The sequence below is a fragment of the Camelus ferus genome, chromosome 29 (assembly GCF_009834535.1).
Source record: "Camelus ferus isolate YT-003-E chromosome 29, BCGSAC_Cfer_1.0, whole genome shotgun sequence".
NCBI lineage: Eukaryota > Metazoa > Chordata > Mammalia > Artiodactyla > Camelidae > Camelus > Camelus ferus.
Window position 1 is genome coordinate 16,423,243 of NC_045724.1, and position 27,981 is coordinate 16,451,223.

General features: G+C 35.9%; 1 protein-coding gene, 1 long non-coding RNA gene and 1 pseudogene across 16 annotated transcripts in view; 1 reads left to right on the plus strand and 2 right to left on the minus strand.

Moving 5' to 3' along the window:
- USP54 (ubiquitin specific peptidase 54) overlaps positions 1 to 27,981 on the plus strand; it is a 120,048-nt gene that overhangs the window by 40,092 nt on the left and 51,975 nt on the right. For 4 of the 15 annotated variants that reach the window (XM_014557610.2, XM_014557622.2, XM_014557634.2 and 1 more), the window contains exons 1-2: positions 11,592 to 11,853; positions 25,736 to 26,590. In XM_014557610.2, the coding sequence (XP_014413096.2) occupies positions 26,444 to 26,590 (147 nt within the window). In that variant the 5' untranslated portion in view covers positions 11,592 to 11,853; positions 25,736 to 26,443. Of the gene's footprint in view, positions 1 to 4,181; positions 4,280 to 11,583; positions 11,854 to 25,735; positions 26,591 to 27,981 lie in introns of those variants that run through there. The other 11 variants (XR_004316137.1, XR_001365741.2, XM_014557649.2 and 8 more) reach the window with 8 other exon arrangements.
- Positions 3,710 to 4,582, minus strand: LOC102521180 (annotated as a pseudogene).
- On the minus strand, positions 14,163 to 27,854 carry LOC116660541. Its single transcript, XR_004316139.1, has 3 exons — positions 27,764 to 27,854; positions 15,632 to 15,637; positions 14,163 to 14,173 (listed from the first exon to the last, which is right to left on the minus strand). It is a non-coding gene; the product is annotated as an uncharacterized LOC116660541 (long non-coding RNA).

Below are 27,981 nucleotides of genomic sequence, written 5' to 3' on the forward strand. Positions count from 1 at the left end.
TAGAGGCTTCCCTCTCAAGAACCAGGGACAAAGTCCAGTCAAATTCTTTGTTACATGATAATATTAAAACCCAGTTCAGTTATTACTTTCCAAGGGATTTTGTTATAGTTTTTCTTTTTCCCTCATTAGACAGTGAACACTGTGAAGGTCCCCTAATTTTAGTTGTCTTTGCATCTGTAATCTTAGCACTATATCTGACTTGTAATAGATTCTCAATAAGTATTTAGTGAATTAAAATACTTAATAACTCATGAGTAGATGGGAAGTTCAGAATTCCCTTATTAAAGTTACCTGGAGATCAAATAGAATTGATAGTCTCATTTCATTTCTTGCTTCATCCATCATTCTTTTCTCTTATTTAAATATTTTTATACTTTTATGTGGGTGTCAAATTTGCAAAAGAAAGAAGGTGATTTGGCTTTTAAAAACAAATTCATCAACAGTTCTTTAGATAGCAACTTTTTCTAACGCGTTTGAAAGATACCAGGTTTCCACTTACACAAAGTTTATAGGGACTATATTCTCACATAATCACATTAGCATTATCATACTTCACCTCAGAGGATCTCTATGGTTTCCTCTGATTTTAAAGGTGAATAAGTTTCTAATGCCCTCTTGTTTTTCATGCCATGCATACAAAAATAATGAGTGCTTAATAAAAATGTAACCATTCTCTTTCTGTTAAGATTAAAAAAAGATTCTGAATATCTTTGCCATGATCTGGGCTAGTTCCCATGAAACAGTATTTCACTGGGATATATCCTTTTTGGAGTTGTGAATACACTAGAAGTTATTTGCATATGTTTTAGTTTCCCTTTCTTATGTATAATTTTTACATTTGTGTGTGATTTTTTAAATGAACTACTGATTTTTGTTGTTTTCATCTTTTTCATAAACTTTAAAACATACTTTATTTTTTAGAACAGTTTTAGATTTACAGCAAAGTTAAGATGATAGTACAGGAAGAGCCCATATACTTTCTCACCCAGTTTTCCTTATTATTAACATCTTAAGTTAGAGTACATTTTTTGCAGTTAATTTATTGCCTTATTTGTGGCCTTTTATGTTTCCATATAAATTTTAAAATTATTTGTTCTAGTTCTGTGAAAAATTCCATTGGTACTTTGATAGAGATTGCATTGACTCTATAGATGGTCTTGGGTAGTATGGTCATTTTAACAATGTTAATTCTTCTAATCTCTGAGCAAAGTATACCTTTCCATTTTTTTGTGTCATCTTTAATTTCTTTCATCAATGTCTTATAGTTTTCAGACTACAAATCTTTTACCTCCTTTGTTAAATTTATTCCTAGGTTTTTTATTCTTTTTGATGCACTTGTAAATGGGATTGTTTTCTTATTTCTTTCTGATAGTTCATTGTTAATATATAGAAATGCAACAGATTTCTGTATATTAATTTTGTATCCTTCAACTTTACTGATTTATTCTAATTTTTTTTTTGGCAGAGTCTTTAGGATTTTCTATATATAGTATCATATCATCTGCAAACAATGACATTTTTACTTCTTTCTAATTTGAATGCCTTTTTATTTCTTTTTCTTGTCTATTGCTGTGGTTATGACTTCTAATATGTATTGAATAAAAGTGGTGAGAATGGGCATACTTGTCTTGTTCCTGATCTTAGAGGAAATGTTTTCAGCTTTTCATCTTTGAGTATGTTGTTGACTGTATGTTTGTCATATATGGCCTTTCTTGTGTCGAGCTGTGTTGTCTCTGTACCCATTTTTTAAAGAGTTTTTAATCATTAATTGTTGTTGAATTTTGCTTTTTTTTTTTTTTTTTTGCTGTTTTTTTTAATGGAGGAGGTAATTAGGTTTATTTATTTATTTTTAATTGAGGCACTGGGAATTTAACCCAGGGCCTTGTGCATGCACATCTACCACGGAGCTATACCCTCCCCCACTAAGTGATGCTGAATTTTGTCAGAAGCTCTTTCTATATCTATTGAGGTGATCATATGATTTTTATTCTGTAAGTTGCTAATGTTTTATCACACTGATTGATTTGCAGTTATTGAGCCATCATTGCTTAGCTGAGATTTTTCCCATGCTCTTTAAGAGCAGAGACTTTGTTTTCTACAGCCCTCTGGCTTTTTCCTTTGCAAACTCCTCTAGCCTTCAAAGCCAGATGTTCTGGGGACTCATCTTCCTAGCGCAGGACTCCCAGACTGAGGAGCCCAATACGGGGCTCAGACCCCTCACTCCTTGGGGAGAACCTCTGCAATTGTGAGCATCCTCCCGTTTGTGTGTCACCCACCTGGGGGGTGTGGGTCTTCACTCTGCTGTCCTCTGCCCCTTCTACCCATCTGTTGTTATTCCTCATTTATACTTTTGGTTGTGGAAAATCTTTTCTGCTAGTCTTCAAGTCATTCTCATAGAAAGTTGCTCTGAATAGTTGTAATTTTGATGTGCCCATGGGAGGAGGTGAGCTCAGGGTCTTCCTGCTTCAAAATCTTGGTCACACCTCCATATTGTACTCCTTGGAGTACATTTCTTTATATCAGTATGGACTCATAGATATTTATTTTATACTTAGGTTATAACCCAATGTTACTTTTTTTTTTTCCGAATTATTTCAGACTTGGCCATTGGGAACTCCTTTGGTTGTCTCCTGTGTCCCTTTGATATACCTCTATCAATTTAGGACTTTTGTTTTGTTTTGTTTTTAGCATTTCTTTACTTTATGACATTATAATATGCTCCAGGATCATCTCATATATTTCCTATTCCAGACCTAGAATCAGCCATTTCTCCAGGGAACCTTGAATTCTTTTATGGAGAAAGGTATTCAAAACTAAAATATCAGGTCTAGGTGTGCTTATCGTAACTGGGGTGTCATTGATTCTAGGCATTTTCAGCTGATAGAGGGGCAAATAAATATATGCATGTATACATATACACTTATGTATAAGCTGCTGTTTTTATGGGGACCTAATTTAAATCACAGACATGAAACAAAGAATGTCCTTGTTTTGCAAAGAGGAAAACTGTTTTTTTTAAAATAACAGCTTTATTGAGATATAATTCACATACCACACAACTGACCTGTTTAAAGTATACAATTTGGTGATTTTTAATATCTTTACAAAATTAAACAACCACCACAATTAATTTTAGAACATTCTATCACCTCCAAAAGAAATGGCATACCTGTTAGTAGTCACTTTCCATTTCCTTCACACCTCCTCTCTGCCCTAATCTGCTTTCTTATCTCTGTAATATACCTATTCTGGATATTTCATGTAATTGGAATCCTACAATAGTTGGTCTGTGTGACTGGCCTTTTCACTTACCATAATGTTTTCAAGGTTTATACATGTAGCATGTATTAGTACTTCGTTCTTATGATGGCTGAATACTATTCTATAGTATGAATATATCACATTTTATTTATACATTCATCAGTTGATGTATATTTGGGTTGTTTCTGCTTTTTGGCTTTTATGAACAATGCTGCTATGAACATTCATTTACAGGTTTTTGAGTGTATATATATATTTTAACTTCTCTTGGAGATCTATCTATCTCTAGGAATAGAATTGCTGCATCTTATGGTAACTCTATGTTTAATCTTTTGAGTATCTGCCAGACTGTTTTCTAAAGTGCTGCACCATTTTACATTTCTACCCAGCAGTGTAGGAAGATTCAGATTTCTCTACATTCTTTTTTTTTTTTTAAATTCAATATGATCTTTAAGTACAAAGACTTTTCCAATCATGTCACCTAGGGGTCATTTTATCTACAGCTATGTTTGGCTGCCAGTCTCTTGTCTCTCTCCTCAGCAATGGTAAGTTGGATATCCTTTCCACAGGGAGGAGAGATCCATGGTTTGTTGCCTTTGCTAGTAAGGAAAATGTTGGAGAGCTGGGTGGCAAAGCTTTTGCCATTGTCATCTTTCACATGAACTACATCAAAAGAACTGAGACGTCCCTCTCTATTGGGGATCCCATCAATCCTCCCCAGTTTAGCACCTCCAGTCACCATGTGCAGGTTACCAGTATCAAACTGGATGAAAGCAGTAATCTTGCTAGTCTCCAGATCAATCTGAATGGTGTTATTAACCTTGATGAGGGTAGTGGATGGTGCGAGCATCATGGCTCACCAGATGAGCGATTCCTTTTGTGTTCACAAATATCTTTCTCACTTGTGCTTGGCCTCCTCAGGTGTAATATGATGTACAGCTAAGTGACCCTTGGTATCACAGATCAGATGGAAATTCTCTCTATTCTTGTGAATGCTGATGACATCCATTAAACCAAGGTAGGTTTATAAATGTGGACCTTGCCATCAATCTTAATGATACCCTGTATGCGGATCTTTTTTACTTCATCACCTGTTAGGGCATACAGTCTGTTCCTTGATGAAGAAACGATGAAGGGGAGACATTCCCACAGCTTTTTGGGACCAGTAGATGGATGAGGAGCAAACACACTGGTCAGTTTATCCAGCATCGGTGCTTTGGAGCTGCTACATGCTTCAGGTGCTCCTTAGGACCTCAACCTATTGTTGCACTAGGTACAAAAAGAGACTCTTTACATTCTTGTCAACACTTATAATTATCTATTTTTTATTATACCCGTCTCAATGGGTGTCAAGAGGTATCTCCTTGTGGTTTTGATTTTCTTTTCATTGTTTAACCTGTGTTTGTTTTTTAAATTACTATTATTATTATTGACAAACTTTATTTTTTAGAATAGTTTCAGGTTTATAGAAAAATTGAGCCGATAGTAGAGTTCTTATATGGTGTCTCCCTTCCCCCCCACAGTTTCCCCTATTATTAACATCTTGCAGTAGTATGGTATATTTGTTGCAATTAATGGACCAATATTGAAACATTATTATAAACTAAGGTCCATAGTTTATTCAGATTTCTTAAGTTTTTACCTAATGTCTTTTTTCTATTCCAAATTCTTATCTAAAATTCCACTTAATTCCTTGTCACATCACCTTAGGCTTCCCTTGGTTGTAACAAGTTTATTTTTGATGACTTTGACAGTCTGGAGGAGTGTTTTGTAGGATGCCCCTCTATTGGGATTTGTCTGATATTTTCTCATGATTAGGCTGGCGTTATGGATTTTTTGGGTGGAAGATCCAGATATACAGTGTCATTCTCATCACATCTTATTAAAGGTAAATGTTATCAACATGACTTATCATTGTTGATATTGACCTTGATCACCTGCCTGAGGCCCTGGTTGTCAGGTTTCTTCATTGTAAAGTCACTCCTCCTGCCTCTTTCCCTACTATACATTGTTTAGCAGCTTTTCATGTGCATATTATCCATTTGTGTATCTTCTTTGGAGAAATATCTAGATCCTTTTTTAATTGGGGTTTAACAAAAAAATACCCATTTTAAATTGTATTGTTTTTATTATGCAGTTATAAGTGTTCTTTATATATTCTAGATCCAAGTCTCATCAGATAATGTAATTTGCAAATATTTTCTCCCATTCTTTGGGTTATCTTATTACTTTCTTGATGGTGTCCACTGAAGCATAAAAGTTTTAATTTTTATAGATTCAAATTTATCTGTTTTTGCTTTTGCTGCTTGTGTCATGTCTAAGAGGATTTTTCCTAGGTCAAGGTCATGAAGTTGTATGCTTATACATTCTTCTAAAAGTTTTATAGTTTTAGCTTATTTATTTAGATATTTGATCCATTGTGAGTGAAATTTTGCACATGGTGTGAGATAAGAGTCCACCTTCATTTCTCTTGCACATGGGTATCTAGTTGCCTTATAAGCAGATAGGATAGGGATCCCCTACCCAGAGAAAGAGAACCAGGCATGGCTAAATCATTTTGTGATCTAAGCCTGGCCATGATGCTTGTCCTTGAACAGGTCTTAGTAATTCATGATCTTAAGAGGACAGAATAATGCAGAAGTAAATGTCTGTTATCAGACAGGAGAAGTAACAAGAGCAAAGATAATGTATCAGTTATGAAGCTCCCAATTCTGTTTCAAAGATTAGCCTGAAGCACTCAACGACCAGATCAATTGGAACCCAAGGGATGATGATGATGTTGACCTTTCCTGATCCTCATGACTTTAATCAATTAAAACTTAGACTCTGTAGATGGCCTAAGCCCTTTCATGAATATGCATGTACTCTTAGCTTAAAACTTGCTCCTTTTCGCTGTTTAAACTCTGAGAAGTCTGATGAAATCTCTTGGACAGGCTCTGTCTGAACTTAATGTGTTCTGAAGTCTATAGGCTAGGAATAGGCTAGCAATATAATTTTTACTGGCACTCTGTTTGGTCAGATTTTCCCCTTCATCATTTTCTTCTTTTTTTTCCCCTCTTAGGCATATTTCTCTTCTTCCTTGATTGTGCCTTAAAATTGTAGGTTTAAGGTGTAAGAGAGAATGAGAGTTTGTTTTTTTTTTTTGAGTAAAGGTAGATTTGTTTAGAGAGATAAATACTGTATAGAGTGTAGGCTGTTTCAAAAGACAAGAGAAAGGCCATGAGGTGTGGTGGTTGGGTGCTCAGGTTAAAGTAAAGGTAGGTACACATTCCATAGACAGAGTACAGGCCATCTCCAAAGATGAGGGAGAGAGAGAGGTGGCCATGAGATGTGGAGAGATTAATTTTTAACCACTTTCTGTGAGACTAGCATTTAGGGGGTTCTCTGGTACACTTGAGAGGTATTTCATATCCTTTCTCCTGTTTAGGAGCTTTCAGTCTATTAGAAGAAATTTTAGACCTTTGTTCTAGAGATATGTTGGCTATGTTCATAATGACATAGTGCTATTTAAAATAATTTTTAGGATGATTCAAGATATATTTGAATATATGACTTTAAATGATAATTATAACATTAGAAACCTAAATAAGTAGCCCCTGATTGCCTTTCTCCTTTCTTCAGAGTCCATTTGTGTGAGAAATACACAGAAGTGTTTTTGGATGGTTTTGTTGCTTAGCTTTGCGGTTAACAGCCAGAGTTTCTCCAAAGTATGTCCTTAGGATTACAGTTTTTTTATTTTTGTTTTTTCCTTCTCTCTTCCTTTTCTGCAATATATTTCTTCTCAGTAATGTGTACCTGAGTAAAATAATCAGCTATTTAAGGTACATACACTGTTAACCAACAATGAATAAATCTCAGAATAAAAAGTAGGTGCAAATTAGCTATATAGTTTTTATTGTTTTCCATAGACTTTCCAGTATATTCTTTATAATCTAGGGTCAAAGGCTAGAATATTTTCTCTCAGGTTCCTTGTTAACTAAGATCAAGACCATATTCTAGTTTCATTTTCCAAAATTCCAGGTTAACAGCTCTGAATTAAGTATTTTTGTTTTCCCCCTATGTGGGCATATAGCCCAGAGATCAAATGCTGCTGTTCTATGGGCTTCCACTTGATATAAAGCAGTCTCTACCCTGCACCTCCCCACCTCAGTCGTCCATAGTTTATTTAAAAGATCTCACATTTCCTCACTATCCTCTAGACTGCTAAAATCAAGAGGCTTTTATTTTCTAATTTGGCTTCTACTTTGGAGCCTCTCAAATACTGCCTTTATCACCAACATCAGTGTTATCATTAGCATCTCAGAAATTAAAACCAAACAATGATTTTGCTTTGGGGTTACTCCAGGAAGAAGTCAGCTTGGCTTTTCTTACAGAAATTCTGTTTCTCTTTTACGGCTTTAAGAGGAGCAATTTTTTTTTAAATTAAATTGAACATTCTGCTGTATCCTACCCCTCTTGCTGGTAGAGACCAATAATGAAAGGTTGTGGAATCTGACCCAGTGTAACTTTTAAGCCAGTGTTCTTCCATATCACTCTCTACTCTCACCTCCCAACCCCACAAGGATTTCTTTTGTTTATTTAAGTCTTAGAAGTAATTTCTCCTTGCTAATAATTTTTATGTTTTTTCAGAGGTCTTTGTCTATTATTGTCAAAGGTGAGCTACTATGGTGTAATAGTCCTTGCAAAGTACTTGAAAAAATGTGACAGGTTTTGTTGAAACACAATTTTACAAAGTACTGTTGTTATTGAACTGAACTTGGGTCCTCTTGCCTGAAGCACAGCAAAGCCTACCTACTGACAGTGGGCTGTGTTGAAGGAAAGTACAGTGGTTATTTCAGGGTGGTAAAGTAAGGAGAACAGACAGCTCATGCTCAAAAGACCTGAACTCCCCAATAGCTTTCAGGGAAGGAGTTTTTAAAGGCAACATTATGAATGAGCGTTCAGGGTGCCTGATCAGTTTGTGGACATTATTCTGATTGGTTGATGCTGAGGTAACAGAGTGATGTTTTGGGAATGTCAGTCATCAACCTTGTTCCAGCCAGCCTGGGGTCTAGTGCTTGTGATCAGAATGTAGTCACTATCCTCTACCTGGGTTGTGGGGAGTCAGTTTCTGCAGAACAGCTCAAAGATATGTATCAGATTGTTATCTGAATCCCTTTAAGAGGAACCAGGAGTCCTGTGACTGTCCTAATTATTAAGTGCTTGAGTCTGCTCTTTGGAACGCTTGAGAAGGCCTAGGAGACTAAAGCCTTTTTTTCTTTTCTTTTTTTTTTTTTTTTTTTTTTGACAGAGGACACAGAGGGAATTTTAGACCAAGGAAGGGCCTGTAGTGTCCTGCTCAGTTTCACTGTTGTAACCAGTGTCATCCAACTTTAGGATTCCTGGACATTTAAAAATGACATTTAAAACTGTTAGCAGATTGAGAGATCCCAAATTGGCAAGCCCACCAGAGGTGTGGGTTCTTGCCACCGGCTGTGAAAGAATTCAAAGCAGAGGCAGAGGGACACAGTGAAAAGCTGCTTTATTGCTCAAAGAGGAAGAAGGAAAGAAAGTGCTTGAGTGGGGAGCCGTCAGCCAAGATGGCATGTACAGACAGCTCCAGCTCTGGGTTGGGCCATGTGGACTTTTTTATTGGAAGCTTCTGCCATCATGTCCTCCTTCCGGGTGTGCTGGAGCCAATCATCTTTTTATTGTCCCTGTATGGGCTTTTCTGGTTGTTGTCATGGCAATTTTCATCTCATGATGCTGATGGGTGTTTCATTTAATGGGCAAATACATTACAATGAAGGTATAATGAGGCTCAAGGTCCACTGGAAGTCAAATCCTCTGCTGTCTTGGGCCTAATTGGTTCTAGCCTATTCCTGTTTCTTCTCTTTGTGGCCTCCTCCTGAGACTTAGGTAAGAGTAACTTGTTTCTGTTCAAGGGAGGGGCAGCGGTATGATTCTGGGGGTGACACTTGGTAACAAGAAGGAAAGTTGCTTTTAATCAGAATGGTGGCAATCTGCTGGAATGTGTCCCCCAAAAACCATCTCCAAAGGTTCTGCTCAACCATGAAAATTTTAAAGGGAAATGGGAAAGTAATCTCAGTTAATGATTGAGATAGATGATCAGAGTTGCCACCATCCCTCATTGCATGCAGACCTATTATACAAGCTTGTCCTAATCATCAAATGCTTAAGCGTACTCTTTTATGACTCAGGAAGGCCTGGGAGACTTCAGCTTTTCTCTGAGCAAGAGGCAGGGACTTGGGGGTGGGGGCATGCAGGATCCTACTCAGAATCAAAACCATGTAAGACAGGAGGGAAGAGGGCAGGGCACAACCATTAAAAGAATGACACAGCAATTGAGGATGGGACATAAACTGATTAGAACCATCTCAGACCAAGATGGCTGAAAATTTGACTTCCAGGAGACCTTGAGCCTCGTTACAGGCTTATTGTAATATGTTAGCATCGTTAAGTGACAAACCCTCAGGCACCATGACAGACTGACCATAAAAGGCCAAAAAGTGGCTGGGGGGACCAATTTCTGGAAATCCCCACCGCTTCCCCAAAATAGGTTGAATAATCCTCCCACTTGTTAGCATGTAAAATTACCTTGCCCCATATAAACTAACTGTCCTCATGATGCAGGAAAACAGATGTGGGACATGAGGAAGGCCGAGTCTCAGGTCTTGGTTGAGCCCCTGGGATGTGCCCCGCCAAGTGTAGGTCCTTGGCTTTGCTCAGGAAATAGTTCAAGTGGGAGGTGATCTATGGGGAAAACTCACCTTCATGGACTATAATCTCTTTTGAAGCCCCTCAGAAAACACTTCATGCAAAACTCTCCTACATATTCACATTCTACCTTGTTTAAGTTATTTTTGGACATTTCTTATTTCCTTTTCAAGACTGCATGGAAGATTCTGTCTCATATAAAGAGAGAACCCTGTGTTCAACCACTGGGCTTCTCAACTAAAAATAAATTGAGTACCTACAGGTGTGTGCTACATGAGTGCCAAAATTCCTTGTAGGAGTGTTTTCACAGGCATGATTGCTAGGTCAAGAGGGGGAGTGATATACACGTGTCGCCAGAGAATAGGTATGGCAAGTATGAAAAGTCAAGTTATGTAGTTGCATTGTAACCAGGGTTGAAGCTCTGTAACTCTGCCCCATTACTCTAGTTTTATTTGATTAGTTCCACAATGACTATATAACCATCTCCTGAGGAACTGGTTGGAGAGCTTGACCTTAATTTTTGTACATTCTTTTTTTGTATTTAGCACTAATTGTAGAAATCCTATATTTCACATTTTGAAATGGCACTAACACCTCGATCCCCCATCAAGCACTAGGAGACCGCAGTTAGAATGCTAATCGTTAACAAAAGAAAAGCAATAGTATCTTTTTTTTTTTTTTTTCAATTTGGGCACTTCCCTTGTTGCAAAAGGACTAATTTAGACTAGTACATTGTTAAAATTTAAGAGCTTAATTAGTTTTGGGCAGTGTCTGCATTTCTTTAATTTTACCAATAAATCTTAATTAAATCTTTTTAAAAAATCAACGTATTTTCTCTCAACCTATAGAAATACAACAGATCTTCCTATTTGGCAGGGATTCTACTGATGAATTTTTTCACTAGGATGCTTAGAAAACAACTCCTTTCAATAAATCTGTTTTATAACTGGAAGTAATACATAGAAGGGTGTGTGTTGGTCCTCTGAGGCCTTTGTGCCCTGCCTGCAAATGTAGGTTCTGGGTGGACTGATCACATGTTTGGGGGCAGGATCTGCCTGCTGTTTGTTCTTACTGACATAACTTGGCCTCTTCCCTAAGAGAGGGGTGGAGATCTTTCACTGTCCTCGCCTTTCAGGCTGGGAACCTTTGAGATCCCAAGCTTTTAAAAATTGATTTTTGAATTCAACAGCTCAGTTTATACAGTAATTTTCTTTAAAAGTTTATCTTGTTTAGGACAGTTTGAAGTTTTGCCTATTAAAATGATTTAGTTTAATTTAAGTCTAGACAGTCTTGGAATTGTGAATTAAGGATTCAGACAATGACGTTGTTTTGGTTATTCTCTAAAGTGTCTTCTTCTAGTGCTCCTTTTGACTGTAGTGCAAAGGACTGCTTTTTAGTGCTGGCCCTCCATTGGAAGCAGCTGCCACCCTGTAAGCCTTATTGTTGTCCTGCTGACCTTTGTCATCAGGAATGCCCCTGGAGGAAACAGACTCCTGAATGTTTTTCTTAAGCCTCTGTGAAGCTTGTGACATATCCTTTCAAGATACTTTTGGTTAGTGCCTTAAGTTTACTTTGTTTGTATTTACTTGGAGGCTCCATCTTTTTAGTTTTATCATAAATCTTCGTCAGTGCTGAGTTCCTGGTAGGTGGTAAAAAGAATTGCCCTTTCCCTGTTAGCCTGTTCTGCGGGAAGCCTTTGTGGTTTAGATTCACAGTTTCCCATTGTTGCTAGCTGCAGTCGTCTCCTCCCTCCGTACCCTTCCCTCCCCAGAACTCTAGCTCTTCCCTTGCCCCTCCCCATTCCTGTATCATTTGTCCCACAAATGCCCTTGTGACTGCTGGAGGCCTTTTGCTGGCAGTTGAGTGTGCTGTCTGGTAAGTACCGTGCTTATGGCAAAACTGGGTGGATGCAGGGATATTGGGAACTGGTCAGTCTTTGTGAAGTGTTATTTTTAACAGCGAAAGTTTAAAGTTCGAAATTTAAGTTATAGGACTCTCTTAACTTTCAGGAGACTTCTTTAATGCTGACTGTTGTTTCTGTTCTTCCCCTCTGATTTAATTATTAAGGCTTTGGGAATGTAATTTTTATTATTGGTTTAAAAAAATTCTCATAAATTTTCTTGAGTTCATAGAATTAAAGGCAAGAGTTGTAGGCTTAGTATTTTAAGTTTTCTTCAAATAGATGGTTATTTGTAATTTCTTTATACTTATTTTCAGTATTAACATACTGACAAAAGTAATAATGAAAACAAACTCTTGTTTTGTGGCTAAGCTGGAAAATAGCATTTACTTTCAGAGTCAGAATGATTCTTTTTTCCTCTCAACAGAATGTTGGCAAAATTTAGTAAGATTTTGGCAATGTATTGTCAATTCTGGGAAATGGTTTGCTGAGTACTTGAGGATAACAGATGCTTCTGGGAATTATTTTTGGTAAATTAGATAGATTTGTTCATCATTACCTTCTCCCTTGAGGTGTGAGATTTATCTTTTTCAAAGTAAAATATTTAATATTTGGTGTTCAGATTAAGTCAAATATCATTTTAATTATGGCCTTTCTATTTCCTTGGATTATACATTTTGATTCTTAACCAAGAATCAGTACGTGACTGTATGTGTGTGTTGACACTGAGTGGATAATACTCTGGTATTTCAAGCAGTTATAAAGTTGCGAGCCTTGGGTTCTCTAGAAGTACTGCAAATTAAAAATCATTTTTATGGTAGATGATGTGAGGGAAGACTTGTCCATGGGATTTCATTTCTCAATTGAATCACTTATTCAAGTGATAGGTGTACTTGTCTAATAATGAATTCCTGAGCTCATACTATCTGGCAAGTGTTAGTTCCTACGGTAAGTGCTTTGCATTTACTTCTGATTCCCAGTGCAACCTTGTCAGGTAGGTAGTATTATCCCTCTGGGAAAAAGTCATGCACATGTAGAAAGAACATGGGGTTTTCTTTTCTGCAAAATGAGGAAAATAATCTCTACTTGGTAGATTTGTTGTAAGAATTAAAGGGCATACCATGTTTCTGGTGCCTAGGGCAGAGGTGGTGTTCACTAAGTGGTGGCTACTATTATTATAATATAATTTCACAGCTGTGAAAGAGCTGGAGGGCTAAGTAAGTTGCTGAAGGTCTCTCAGTTGTCAGTGGGAGAGCTAGAGTTTGAACTGGCTCAAAACTCATAGTCTGGTAGCATGTTTTTGTCTGAGTATTGCGAAGGCTTTTAGAGTAGATTTCAGTGGATCCCTGCCCATCCCTCCACTCCTGCCCCTATGGGGGAGGGGTTCTTTATAGATGCCCTTCTTTCTTGGTATCTGCTGCCACCTTCCCAGTCATGTGCTTGGTTTCTCACAGTGGAGTTGCTTGTGCCATTCAGTGCCAGTGTTCTTCCAGCAGAAATGAGTCAAGCCAGTGCAGTCAGTGGCTTCCCTTCCTATTTTCCTCTTGTTGATAGAGCTATCATGCTTTCATTATTGTTTGTGCTGAAATAATTTGGGTAGTGGTATGTTTATAATGATTCATAAATAGTGCATCGTTGCAATCAAGCATTTAAATGTAAAAAGCCTTAGTGTTTTAAAAAATCAGGAAAAAAATTCTCCGATTCTAGATAATTGAAAGGCAACTTCATGGAACTCCTAGTTATCATTTTGCTTTCCTGGGGCCCACTGTAATTGCTATTGATTCTCTTTCCTTTAACTCCTGCTGTTTGGTGCTGGCCATAAAGTAGAGTGTCTTTCTTCTGTAGACCTCTGGGAAACAGAAGGTATGATTTAGGTATGATATGATTTAGGCTGTAGGTTTAGGGAAGAAATAAGGAGATGAACGTTCATGCTTATAACTGAGTTATCTGTAAGTTGAAGAACATGCTTCACAAAACTTATTTCTTCATTTACTCTTTCATTTAACAAGTATTGAGCATCTGCTGTGTGTCAGGCAATGTAACTTTCTACATTGTATTCTAATAAAGTACTCATGTATTGGTTAACTACTGATTAACTAAATTCCTGGGAGGAAGAGATTAAGTCCCAATTGGTGGGAAGCAGTATTTAGAAAATCTTTTGGGAAATGAATTAAATATAAATGACTACTCCTTCCTAATAGGCTGTGACTATATCTATCTATATATATATCTTTATTACTGTAAGTTCCCAGCAGAATGGTTTCTAAAAGCAGGTTTGCTGAGTGGAGTGGATTCCTAGTATTAGGTAGGACTGGGAAGATCGGGATGCGGGGGGATGGGTGATACAGACCCTTGAGCAACATGGGTTTGAACTGCGTGGGTCCACATACATGCAGAGTTTCTTCAAAAAATATACATACTCCTTATTGAGTAAAATTCTGGGCATAAACACAGAACAAATCTTTTTGTGTTTTAAGGGGAGCAATGATAGATGAAGTTGAAAATGTGCGTGTGTTAAGATTGTGGAAAGCCTTTTAAGGCCAAAGAGTGTTGACTATAAGTGTTTTGTCACCGAAGTTTCCTAAGGTAGAGATTGATCAGAGATTGCTTTTGGCAGTATTTTATAGATCGTATTAGAAGAGGAAGAATAGTTTGGAAGTTATTATAATAGTCTAGTGTATAGTCTATAATAATCAAGAAAGCATTATTTTTAGAATACATTTTCCCTCATTTTGATAAGCTTTTGGTTTGTGCTGTCAGTTATAATTTAATCTCATAGGATTTTTATGGTAAGTGTATGTGTTTCTGTGTATAGGAGAGAAAGGGAGAAGGAGAGAGGATGCAGTCATCATAATCGTACCTACTATTTATGGAGCTCCTATTTTGTACCTGGCGCTAAGTATTGTAATTTTGTTGGAATACTCTCAATAAATCACATTTATTACAGACAGTAAATAACCTGAAAGTGATAGGGCAGGATTGGAATGCAGATTCATCTTATTTTTATTCATCATAATCATCATCAAAACATTTATGCCTCACTAAATACCAGATACTGGGTTAATGATACATATATACGTTATTTCATTTAATCCTCATAACAATCCTGTGAGGGAGATGTTATTTATTAATCCCATTTTACTGATGACTGATCCCATTTTACCTGAGACTTAAATAACTGATTAAGTTGGTGGAGATGACAGAGTTGCTAGGTGGTGGAGTCCAGACCTGTTCTACCATGGGAACTCTAGGTCCCTATGTTATATAGTTCACATTGTGTTCTCTGGGAGTGGTACCTCCTGGATCTCGACTATGAGCTTGATGTTTCCTGAGGTTATGTAATGTGGTGGGCCCTGTAGAGGCTGCACTTACAACCACTATGTTCTTTCTACTATGATGCTGCCTCCCCTAGAAGTCAGTAATTATCTGTATAGCTCTGCATCTTTATAAGAATTGGCTAAGTAGCTTGCAACTGTCATTTCTTAGTTCTTAACGTTTGTCAGTTATAACAAAGTGAAACATGTCTTCTTGTTTAAATTATTTTTTCCTACTGATTTTAGACAAATTTGTTGTAAATGACAATTTTAAGTTCTTACAAAAGAGAAAAATACAGCTTTCTTACTTTGTCAGCATATAGTTTTTCTTGTACATGACATAATAATTTGAAGCTGCTAAAGTCCAGTTCTCAGGAAATGTTTGAGTTGAGTAACTGTATTCACCAGGGAGTCTGAGATAATCAGCCCATAAAGCAACAAATAACTTAGCATTTTTTATGGTTGTGGATGCTTATCTCCCTGTTTTTAAGCTTGAATCAGAAGCAAATATTGATTCAATAGATACAGTGTTCATTCGAAAAAGCTGTCTGTAATGTCTCAAGCTAGATATGGAGATTTTGGGGACTCTTATTTAAGGAGAAGTTTATTACAATGTTGGAATTAGTTGTTCTAGGTACTTATTCCTTCGAACGTAAAGTTTTCTCTTTAAATTAAGTTTCAACAATTCAATGTCTATTATACTCAACCTTCGTGTGGAATAAAAAGATACCCTTAAGAAACAGATAATGTAGTCCATGTATACAAATAACCTTAATATGGGAGAGGATGGGAATGCTGCAATTAAAGTCCCATGTGCACTGATGTCACAGAGGAAGATGAAGGAAATGAAGAGAATGGAAACATAAGAGGGAGAGGATCTGAGAAGGCTTTTGATGCAGCCGTTCCTCGGAGAGTAGTTATGATTTTTAATAAGTGTGGAGAGGAAAGACATTCCAAGTGGAGGCAATGTTAAAGCCAAGGCACTGAGGAAGGAGAGTACAGAGAGTATTCATTATACAGAAAAGAGTCCAGTTTACTTGGAGTGGAGGATAAGTGAGGGGCACTTAATAGGTGCTCAGTGAAATGTCTGTTTAATGATTGAGTGAGCAGAAGATGTAGTTGGAAAATGGTGGTAAGGTCTAATGATTCTCAGACTTTGTATGGGAGCCAGAACATATTTAATTCAATCTTATAAATTAGTAATTAATTTCAGTAGCAGAATATGGAAATATAAAAATGACAATCATGAATGTGAGTCAGTAATAGAAAAAAACCTGTCAAAATAGGTCCTATTGACTGCTTTGGCTTTTTTTAGGTTTACTCTTTGTTCATGTTTTTGCCTTGTTAGCACTAGAATAAGTGGACAAGAAAAAATTACGGGAGAAAAACTTGTGAAAAATCCATCCATTAGTTTCCCTTTTGTGAATTAGAAAAATACCATTTTTCTCTAGCCCGAAGAATACCCTTTTCTGGAAGCCTTTGAAGATTTTTGAAAAAAGGCAGTGGCATGGTATTTCAGGAGTCCTCAGGTAGTCATATATATGGGAATGGAGGCCTGGTGGTGAGTCAATAATGTGGTGTAATAGTCCAGAATGGGAGGATCTAAACCTTAGCAGCAGCAACAATGAGAATAGAATGAAAGGAAAGAGAAATCCACATCTAGTCCCTTGTTTCTAAATAGGAAATAATTACCAATTATTAAACGGCTTTTATATTGTTAGGATATTGTGGGTTACTTCTGGTCCAGAGTCTTTTCATTTTATTTTTAGGGAAAATGAGTTTAAATCCCAATTTTAGTTTTACTTTAAGGGAATTATAAATTATAATTTATCTATAAATTATAGATAATTTAGAAAATAGGGAAAGGAGGAAAAAAACAATTCATTACCCTAACAAAACCCCTGTTCTTTTACATTTACTTATCCTTAACCTTATAGATTTAAAACTTTTCTAGTAGTTAATTCTAGATAAATGAAGCTCTGAGAAACAGCCTTCTGAACTAATAAGACTTAACCCATTAACTGTGAAACGTTCAACATGGTAAACTCAGATTTCACATGAAACCTTCATTGAACTCGAAGGTTCCCAGGATCACAAACTATTAGTTCACCTACCTTTTATAAGGATAGATGTTACTCCTACAAATGTCTCTATTCCTTATTGGGCCCAAGCTTCCATCTCCTTCAATGAATTATTTGTAAAATTAAAAAGTTTTTTTTTTATTTTGAACAAATTTTGGACTTACAGAAAAGTTGCAAAAATAGTAGAGTTTTTGTATATCCCTCATTCAGCTTCCTCTAACATTATCACCTTATATAACCATAGTACAGTGATCAGAACCAGGAAACTAACTTTGGTTCAATGCTTTAAGTTCTGACTTCACCAGTTTGTTCACCTTTTTTTTTTTTTAAGGAAAAGCCAATATCATAATTTAATCAAAGTTACAGATGTCTGCTGTCTGTCACCAGACTCTGATTCCTAAAGGGAATACTTTTTTTTAAAAAAACACCTTTATTGTGGTATGATTCTTATACAGTAAACTACACATATTTCAAATGTACAACTTGATGAATTTTGATAGATGTATACATCAATGAAACCATTGCCACAATCAAGATAGCTAACATTTCCATTGCTCCCCAAGAGGTGCAATTTTCGAATTCCCAGTTTATGCCTTCCCACCACCTTTTACCCACTGGTAGCCATAGTTTGTTCTCTATGTCTATGAACCATTGTTCCTTACTGAAGATCCTATCTAGGATCTCACATTGCATTTTAGGTTTTTTTTCTTCCTTAGTCTCCTGCATTCTGTAAAAGTTCCTCAGTCTTTGTCTTTTGTAACTTTGATGTTTTCAGAGGACGTTAGTTATTTTGTCAAATGTCTCTCAATTTGGATTTGTCTGATTTTTTTTTCTCATGATTGGACTGTGATTATGTGATTTAGGCAAGAATATCACAGAAATAATGCAGTATCCTTCTCAGTGCATTATTACCATGGGATTCATGATGTTGTGAATATGTGTATGTATTATTGCTAGTGATGTTTTTGACCTGATCACTTGGTTAAGGTGCTTTCTGCCCAGTTTCTCTACAGTAAAGTTATTGTCTTTCCCTATGTGCTTGATAAATATCTTGGTGGAGATACTTTGATACTATATCATTTGCATAAATGTCATGAAATTTGCTGTACATAGAAAGGTATATTATTTGACAAATAAAATAAACTATAGTAAAATCCTATGATAATGTTTCCTGCAATGACAGATGGTTGGATATAACACAACTGGCTTCTGACCTCCATCCATTCTCCATTCTCAAATGGGGTAGGATAAAACCCTTATCTTCTAGGGAGGGAGGGGAACATGGAAGGGGAAAGGACCCTAGAAACACTGGTCTGATAGAAACGTTAATTTCCCTTAAAATTATAGAAAATTTATATAGGAATTCAGAAATAGGGGAAATCCCTTTAGGCTTGGGGTGGTCAAAGAACGTTTTACAAAGTTTTTTACAAAGAGGCTAGTTTAATAAGAGGGAAAGAAGAATATTGAGTATCCTAAGTAGTTAAAACAGAGTTAGTAAGATCACATTAATGGGAAAACTTTTTGTTTGGGAAGAAGTTTTATGTAGTAAAATAAAAAGATAAATGTAAAATATAAATTAAGGTCAGATTGTATTATTAAGAATCAGGCAAGAAGTTTGAACATATTCTGCAGGAGGAACCTGGGAAAGTTTTTTTTGTTTTTTTAATTAATCAGTTTAGAATATGCTTTTAAAAACAGTTTTTGGAATCTTTGGTAATCTACATAAAATTATCAAGATTTACATTAAAATACTGAAATCTTTGTGGTATAGAGTTCTGAGTTTTGCTAAATGCATAGAACTAGTGTAACTACCACCATAATCAAGATATGTAACAGTTTCATCACCCTGCTACTGCCCCATTGTAATCAATCTGTACCCTCACCCACAATTCCTGGCAACCACTGGTCTATTTTGACTTTTCCAAAATGTCATGAAAGTGAAATCATATAGTATATACCCTTTTGGATCTGACTTCTTCAATTTTGCATAATACATTTGAGATTCATCCATATTTTTGTATTTATCAACGTTCATTCCTTTTTATTGTTGAGTTTATTGTATGGATATACCATTTACTAGTTGAAGAATATCTGGGTTATTTCCAGTTTTTGGTGATTAGGTGTAAAGCTGCTGTAAACACTTGTGTACCAATTTTTATATGGCATAAACTTTCATTTCTTTTGGGTAAAATACCTAGGAATGGGATTGCTAGGTCATGTGGTTAAAGTATATTTACAATTATATGAAATTGCCAATTGTGTCATTTTGCATTTCTGTCAGCAATTTAGGAGAGTTCCAGTGGCTCTGATTCTTCCTCATTAGCATTTGTTATTGTCAGGTTTTAAATAATTTTTGTTTTTGTTTGTAGCTATTTTAATAGATGTGTAGTATGGTTTTAATTCCATTTCCCTAAAGACTAATAATATTGAATACTTTTTTATATAGTTATTTGTCATCTGTGTATCTTCTTTAATGAAGTGTCTGTTCAAATTTTTTGCCCATTTAAGAAAATTGGATAATTTTTCTTAAGTTTAGAAGATTCTATATATATATTTTAGATACAAGTCATTTATCCATTATGTGATTTGAAAATATTTTCTTCAATCTTTGGATTGTCTTTTCATTCTCTTAACAATGTCTTTTGAAGCATAGAAGTTCTTAATTATGATGAAGTCCAATTCTATAATTCTTTTTTATGGATTGTATTTTGTTGTTGTATCTAAGGAATTTCTGCTTAACCAAAAGTCACGAAATTTTCTTCTGTCTTCTAGAGTTATTATAGTTTTAGATTTTCCACTTAGAAATATGATCCGTTTTGAGGTGTTTTTGTGTGTGTGTGTAAGATGTAAGGTATGGGTCAATGTTCAGTTTTTTTTGAATATGTGTATCCAGTTGATCGAACGTCATTTGTTGAAAAGACTGTCCTTTCTCCATTGAGTTGCCTTTGCACTTTTATTAAAAGTCAGTTGACAGTATATGTGTAGGCCTGTTTCTGGGCTCTCTGTTTTGTTCCATTAATCTGTCTTTTTACCAATACCATATGGTGTTGGCTACTGAGTCTTCTAATATTTTTCTTCTGTTTCAAATTATTTTGGCTGTTATAATTCCTTTGTCTTTCCATATAACTTTTAGAATCAGCTAAAATTTGGAATCAATTTCTGCAAAAAGAAATCCTGTTGGGATTTTGATTTGAAATTGCATTGAATCTGTGGACTAGTTTGGAGTGGATTAATATCTTAAAACTGAGACTTCCAATTTACAACCTGGCATGCCTATTGACTTACTTAGGTGATCTTTGATTTTTTTTTTCACCACTGTTTTGTAGTTTTCAGGATACAGGTCCTATATATATTTTGTTACATTTATATCTAAGTATTTTATATTTTGTAGTATTATTGTAAGTAATACTTTAAAAGAATTTCAATTTCCAGTGTCCATTGCTAGTATATGGAAACACAAATGGTTTTTTAAAAAATATTGACTTTGTATTCTGTGGCCTTAGTGGCTTTACTTATTGGTTCTTAGAGGTTTTTAGGGATAGATTTCTTGGGATTTTAAAATGTAGCATACTATGTTGTCTATGAATAAAGACAGTTTTATTTCTTCCATTCCAATCTATATGTTTTTAAAATTTCTTTTTCTTGCCTTATTGCACAGATTAGAACCTCCAGTATGATATTCAATAGGGGTAGTAAGAGTAGACATCTTTGTCTTTCTTGGGACCTGAAAAGGTGAGAGTGGTCCTATCAAAAACTTTTTTCTGCTGAGCAACAGACATTGTTCTACTGTTAAGGAGTAATTCAAGCTTTCAGCCTTTTTGTTTGACATGTACACAAATAAGTAATGAAGTATGTTAAAGAGAAATACTGGTTAAAAAACTAATTATATAAATTAATTGGATTAGCAAGACATAGGAGGCCAGAAAGACTTATGTAATGTAATAGTCTAAATGGGAGATAATTGTGGTATAAACTAGGTGATGACAGTGGAAGTGAAAAAGAAGGATCGATGTAAGAGATTTTGAAGGGAGAACTGACAGGCCTTTATGATGTGGTTAGAGAATGGGCAGAGGGATAGGAGAAGGTCAAAGACTACTGAGATTTTGAACCTGGGTAATTGGAGATGCCATTAGTTAAAAAAAGATACAGGAATAAGAGGAGGGACTATTTTGGGGGGGAAAGAGGTGACTTCAAATTTGAACATGTTAAACTGTTATGAAAGTGGGACAGTGTGCAAGTAGTTGGTAATTTGGTTTTAGAGTTCATGAGATTTGTGATTTATCAAACTAGAAGTGATGGTTGAAGTTCTGATGGATAGGAAATGAGAACACCACGGGAGGTACTCTAGAGAAGAGCAAGAACGTTTGATTTAACATAAAGGAATGATCACTTTTAAGAAAGCAGCAAAGGAGAGGGAAAATGAACTGTCAGAGCAAGAGAACCAGTGTTCATTTGTCATTCTTTCATTTTATTCATTCTCTCATTGTCTTATTAATTCATCCTATGAATATAGGATCGTGTAGCGCCAAGGCAGCCAGTGTTAGGTGCTACAGAAAAATTAGGAAGAATGAGGCCTTTGGAAAAAGCCAGTAGGTTTTGAAATTAGGAGATTTCCTTAGAAAGTGAATGTTCCATGAAGTGAAATTGTGGTGGTGGAGTGAAGGAGCAGTACCATGTGCTCAAAAGACTGATGGTGAACAAGGAGAAGCAGTAGCTGTAAATTATAGAGACATTTAATAGTGAAAGGCTGAAAAAAATTTAGGGCAGTAGTCATAGGAGTGAGTAAGTTCAAGGTGGTCTTTTTGTTACTGTTTTTTTTTTTTTTTTTAAAGAATATGGGCTATCTGTATGTAATTATCTTTAAAGGGAAAAGAGTTCATGAGAAGGGAATATTTGAACAACAATAATAGCAATAACAGTAATTTATATAGCAATTACTATATGCCAGACATTGAAATCCTCATAATAAGCAACAATATACGATTAGATATGGATTGAAATTATCGACATGTGGGGCATGCCAAGGAATTGAGGTCATTGCCTGTTGATTTATCAGTGCAAATATAGATCCTTAAGTAAATTATAAGTAAACTGCTGTACAGAATAACAGAAACCAAAAATTTGAGCAAATTTCCTGGTTAAACTGTTTGAATATCTCAGTGGAGTGCAGTTTGACTTCCTAATGTTTGGGTTAATTCTGGCTTTAATCACTAGTAACAGGCTACTGTTTCTTCATTAGAAACTGAGATACTCTTCATGGTTTTCCATTTGAATCATTGATCAGTTGAACGTGGTCATTCTTTGTAGACCTTCTAAAATGTTCCCTATTCCTTGTAATAGACTCAGTTGTTTGCTTTTTAAGTTAAATCTTTGTATTTTTAAAATAATTGTAAAATTCAAATGTTTCTCTAAACACATAGCTAAATTATGCCGACATGTGCCTTGTCCTCTGTGAAGCCTATTGTTCTCTTTATACAATCAGAAGACGTATTCTGGGTGACTTCCAACTTTCTGGTATCTTGAGATCCCCAATGAAAATTTATTTTGTTGTTTGTAGGCACAGCAATTCATTCATTCAGTGAACTCATTATTCATTCTTTGTTTTGGAAACTTGCTGATATTTTCATACACCTATTGCATTAAATCTCAGTCACTGTGTGAAATAGGTATCTCGTGTCACTATTTTATAGATACAGAAAACAAAGTTCAGGTGGGATTACACAAAGTAGTAAAAACATGGAAATTGAATTCATGTCTTCCAAGTCTAGTCTCAATCCTCTTATATAATATCACAGTTATTCTCTATCACTTGCTCCTTACAACAGCTTGACACTATACACTATTTCAGGCTTCCCTTTTCATAGAAATAGTATTCAAACTTTATTTCCTTTTAGTTTGTCCTCATATCTATGCATTTTTGTATTTTTCTTTTACATTTTTTTAGTTTGGGATTGCCAATATCATCTGGTAATGTTATTATCTACCAGCTTAATGATTTTAGTCATGGCTTTGCTTTGAATCATTAATACTGCATACAGTACAAGGTAAATCTTATGCAATTTTAAATTTTTTTAATTATTTGCAGATATCAATTTCTGTTCAAGATAAAAAATGATTCAAAACTTACAAACAAGCTGCAAGAAATGAAACAAAGTATTTGAACATACCCTTCAGCTAGATTTATTTATTGTTAACATTTTGCTATATTTGCTTTACTGTTTTCTTTCTCCTTCTCTCTCCATATTATGTATACACGCACGCACACACATTTTTTTTTCCTGAACTATTTCAGAGTAAGTTGCAGACATTATGGTCTTTTACCCCTAAACTACTTCAGTATTTCCTTGTAAGTTCTTTTCCTTTTTTAAAATAGATTGTTAGAGCCAGGTAGTGGGTAGAACTCTTAATTTACACTCTCACGTATCTTTAGTAGATGGCATTGGAGAAGGATTATATTGTTTGGTGCTAGACTTGCAATTTAAGTGAAATATTTTGTCATCAGTATTTCTTTGGGCCATTTATTACTGCCACTTTTGGTTTTCTTCATTTTGGCTCTTGCCTCTGGTTTCTGACACACCTAGTGCAAGTGTGAGAGCTTTTGCCTTACGCTACATAATGCTGCCATTCAGAGCCTGAGAACCTTTTTTTCTGCCACTGTATTTTTTGCCTTTGCTCCCTGAACTCAGGCATTTTTATCATAGGGCAGGCCGAGTTTCAGTGAGTTCCTAATGTGGGTACTGGAAACCCCACCTGCCTGCCAAGTCCTTTTGGTTTTTAGCAAAGTGGAGGGTTGGTACTTGTCATTCCTTTGCAGCAGCTGAGCTGAAAGAATGCTGCATGGCTTGTTGGAAGTTGCTTAGTGGGCTAGAGTAGGGTGTGTATGAGGGTGTGTAGAGAGTTGAGGGTCTTGTAGTCTGCGTGGGAGACATGGGATCCTTCGTGGTGCTATGCTAATTATCAGGCAGTATTTATTGAGTGCCTCCTTATGAATAGACAAGCACTGTAATAGCTTTTGGAATAGTATGATAAAATACTTGATTAAGTCCAAGTAAACAGTCAAACAATTCTAGCTCTGCCACTTTGATTTTGGGCAAGTTAGTATCCCTAAGCCTTCCTTTACTCTTCTGTAAAATGGAACTATTAATACCCACATGACAGGGTTGTTGTGAAGATTAAATAAAGAATGGAAGTATTGTGTTTAGCACATGTCTGATCCTAGTAGTATGTCATTTCATAGAGTCATAGTTAGGATATTATGACTGATACCATATAAAACAAATAGAGAGTAATAAAAACAAATAGAGAATAATATGACACTATAATGTATAATCAAATACTTTAATTGTGACCTGTAGATTATAAATAGTCTAGGAATTTAAAGAAGGGAAAGAACAGTCTTGTGCAACCATTTCATGTTCCTGTGCCTCAATTTTTCCACTGAACACACTATGGATAATGCTGGGTGATCTGCCAGAGGATGATTAAGATGTTACAGCATTTTTGCTTTTTCATGTTGTCCATATGATGGTGGGAAGGAAGGGGGAAGCTTGGGAAACTGTTAGAAACCAAATGTAATATTTAACATTCTTAATTTTTTCCTTATGTGAACCTTATGGCAGCCTTATGGGAGAACTTAAAGTTGAATATTAGAATCATTTCCTTCCAAGGAAGGAGTTTGCTTTTGTATTTTTCCCTGTTGACTCACTGGCATTTTAATTAGTTGAAAACTAATGTTGGTCCATGGGTGGCCTCTGATTGTGAGTGCCTTGGATATAATCTGAGGATTAAGTGATTTGTAACCCAAATTATCTCTCTGACCCTTTGGCGAAAAAAAAGGAACATACAAACAAACAAACAGGGCAGAAGATTTAGTTCTTTTGGACTGGATGTTAAGGACATATGGTTTACTCACCGTGAGTGTTTCTCTGGGATGGGACAGCTTTTTACTCAGAACAGAGTCCAGACTGATAACTTGGTTCTCCCACCTTTAAATGGGCTTTCATAGACATGAACATTTAAAACACCTTAAAAAATGTCTTCATTTACAACATCCAAAAGAAACAGTTTCAGTTCCTAGTTTGGTATGTGTTTACTTGGTTGTTTTTTTTTTTTTTTTCTTTTCTTTTCTTTTCTTTTTTTTAATTAACCAGATTTTGGAAGGTTTGCATTTGATTTTTATTTTTGTCCAGATCAATTTCTTCTCCTCTTAGAAAATTTCATAGATGTCTCCTGTGAAAGTAAAGCTGCGCACACCTTTTTCCCCCTGTATCTTTTAAGTGTTTCTCCTTTTTGTTAGAGGTTTTTTTTTTGTTTTGTTTTGTTTTTTGGCATTGTTTGCCAAGGTTTCAAGTTTATAGAGAGAGGTGAGGCAACGTTGATCTTGGCAGAACAGCACAAAGCTAGTAGAGTCATTAAGTGACGCAAGCTTTTGATTTTTTTTTTTTTTTTCCTTTCTGTTAAAGCTCTCTGGCACAGCTGGCTAGTCTAGTCAGAGAGGAAAAGAGAAGAGACTTTCTGAAGTTCTGGATGGAATAATAGAAGATGTTTGGGGCATGTTAAAGAACAGCAGCAGCAGCAACAACAACAGAAATCCCATATATTTCAAACAAGCTTCTTAGCTTTGTGGAATTTATGTCAATTTCTCAGAACTTGAGTTTTTACTTCAGAGGATGATGGGACGAGACAATAAAAGGCAAGGAGGGTTGTGCTGGATTCTTGCTTATCTGTCTGCCTCTCCTTCCAGTTGGAAAAATCTTCAAGCCCCAAGAAGCATTATAAACAAGCCTAAAGAACACATCCTACTCTGATCCTGGCTTCTGTTGGAGTTGAGGATTTACAGCCACTTCACCAGGATTTTATGGAGGCAGTTCAAGAAAAATAGAAGGAAGAAATACTTAAGGATTTCTCTGTTTGCATTAGCCCTGTGCCATGTTAAATTTGGAGCACTGTTTGGAGCAAGTAGAGGACAGTTCCGTCACATGGATTGAAGGATACCTGAGTTCCTTGAACTTACATATATGATGTTTGAAAGGTTGTAAACTCAAAAAATCTTTCAACGTAAATTCATTACATCCTGGATTCTCTTTACATTGAGGATTTCATCAGACAGAGCCTCCCTCTCCAAAAGATACAAAACCTTCTCTGTGTTTCCAGGCTAAATGTGAACAATAATGTCTTGGAAGAGAAATTATTTTTCAGGGAGCCGTGGCAGTGTCCAAGGGATGTTTGCTCCTCGAAGCTCAACCTCCATAGCTGCCAGCAAAGGCCTCAGCAATGAGCCAGGACAAAATAGCTGCTTCCTCAACAGTGCTTTGCAGGTAAGGGGATTTCTTTCTATTTGGTGAACTTTGACTTTCAGTTACTGGTGCTGTTTTTCTGATTACTCTTTTAAATATAATACCTTGATAGTCTCTGTTTTTCGGTCAGCAGCCTAAGATCATTTTTTTAAGTTTATTTGTGTGATCATAATAGGCAAGTCACTTTATCTCTTTGACTCCCAATTACCTCATTTGTAAAAGAGGTTAATAATAATAATAGAAATAATAGCTGTAACTACTACTACTTACTTGCCTGAAGGAAGGTACATGGACTAGATGATTTTACTACTTGTTAATGACTTTTTTCCTCAACAGTCTCCACTGCTTCCTTTTTTTCCCATTTGAGACCAAGGTGTCTTATCCCCTAGTTGCTTTCCTCTAGTATAGAAAGCAAAATTCTTTCCACAAGTCAAAGATTTTTCAGGTATGTTATTCTTGTCTCATGATACCCAGGCTCTTAGTCTACACACTGAATGGAGTCCAGTCTTTGTCCACTTCTTCATCTCCTTCCTCTGAGCTCTCCTGTAGTGGCTCCTGATTGGTGTCTGGTCAGATGCGCTTGAACAGAGCTGGAAGAAAGTAAATTCCCCTAAGGTGATTATCTACTCTAGATTTACCCATTTGGCCTTGCCTGTCACCTTAGTGGTCTCAGAACCCCGAAGCTTCCTGTCTGCCTGCCTGCCCTGCCTATTCGGGGCCATAGTGTGTTAGGTTCATCCCCCTTGGCCTAACTTTCAAGTAATTACTTTCCCCTTTTTTCTGCTTTTTCGGAGTAAAAGTAAATGAAATTCACCACTCAAGATAATTATGCTTGGGAAAAATAATAGCTTTACACCTCATATGTATGAGAAAATAAGCTTTTATGAGAGAAATAAAGACAGTGTATTAGGTATAAAAAGCACTGGGCTTAGGGATGAGGAGATTGGAGTACTAGTTTTAGCCTTTTTATATGCTACCCTTGTGACCTTGTACAGGTAATAGTATTTTAGTTTTCTCATTTGTCATACAACAATCTTGTCAAGCTTATTTATTTATTTTGTATTATGAATCTGCTGCAGACATCAACCAGGCTGAACAATGATTAACATTTACCATTTGTATTTCATTCATCTCCCCTCTTTTTTTGCTGAATTATTTGAAGCCACTCCCAAGCATCATATGATCTTAAAGTACTTCAGTGTATATCTCTAGTACATAAGGACATTTAAAAAAACATAATCTCAGTAACTTTATCACACCTAAAAAATTTAACTAAAACTATAAGTGTTATCTAATAATATGCAGTCCACGTTCAGTTTTCTCAGCAGTGTAAAAATGTCTTTTTTTGAAAATTGAGTTATAGTTGGTGTACAATATTATATAGGCTACAAGTGTATAATATAATGATTCAC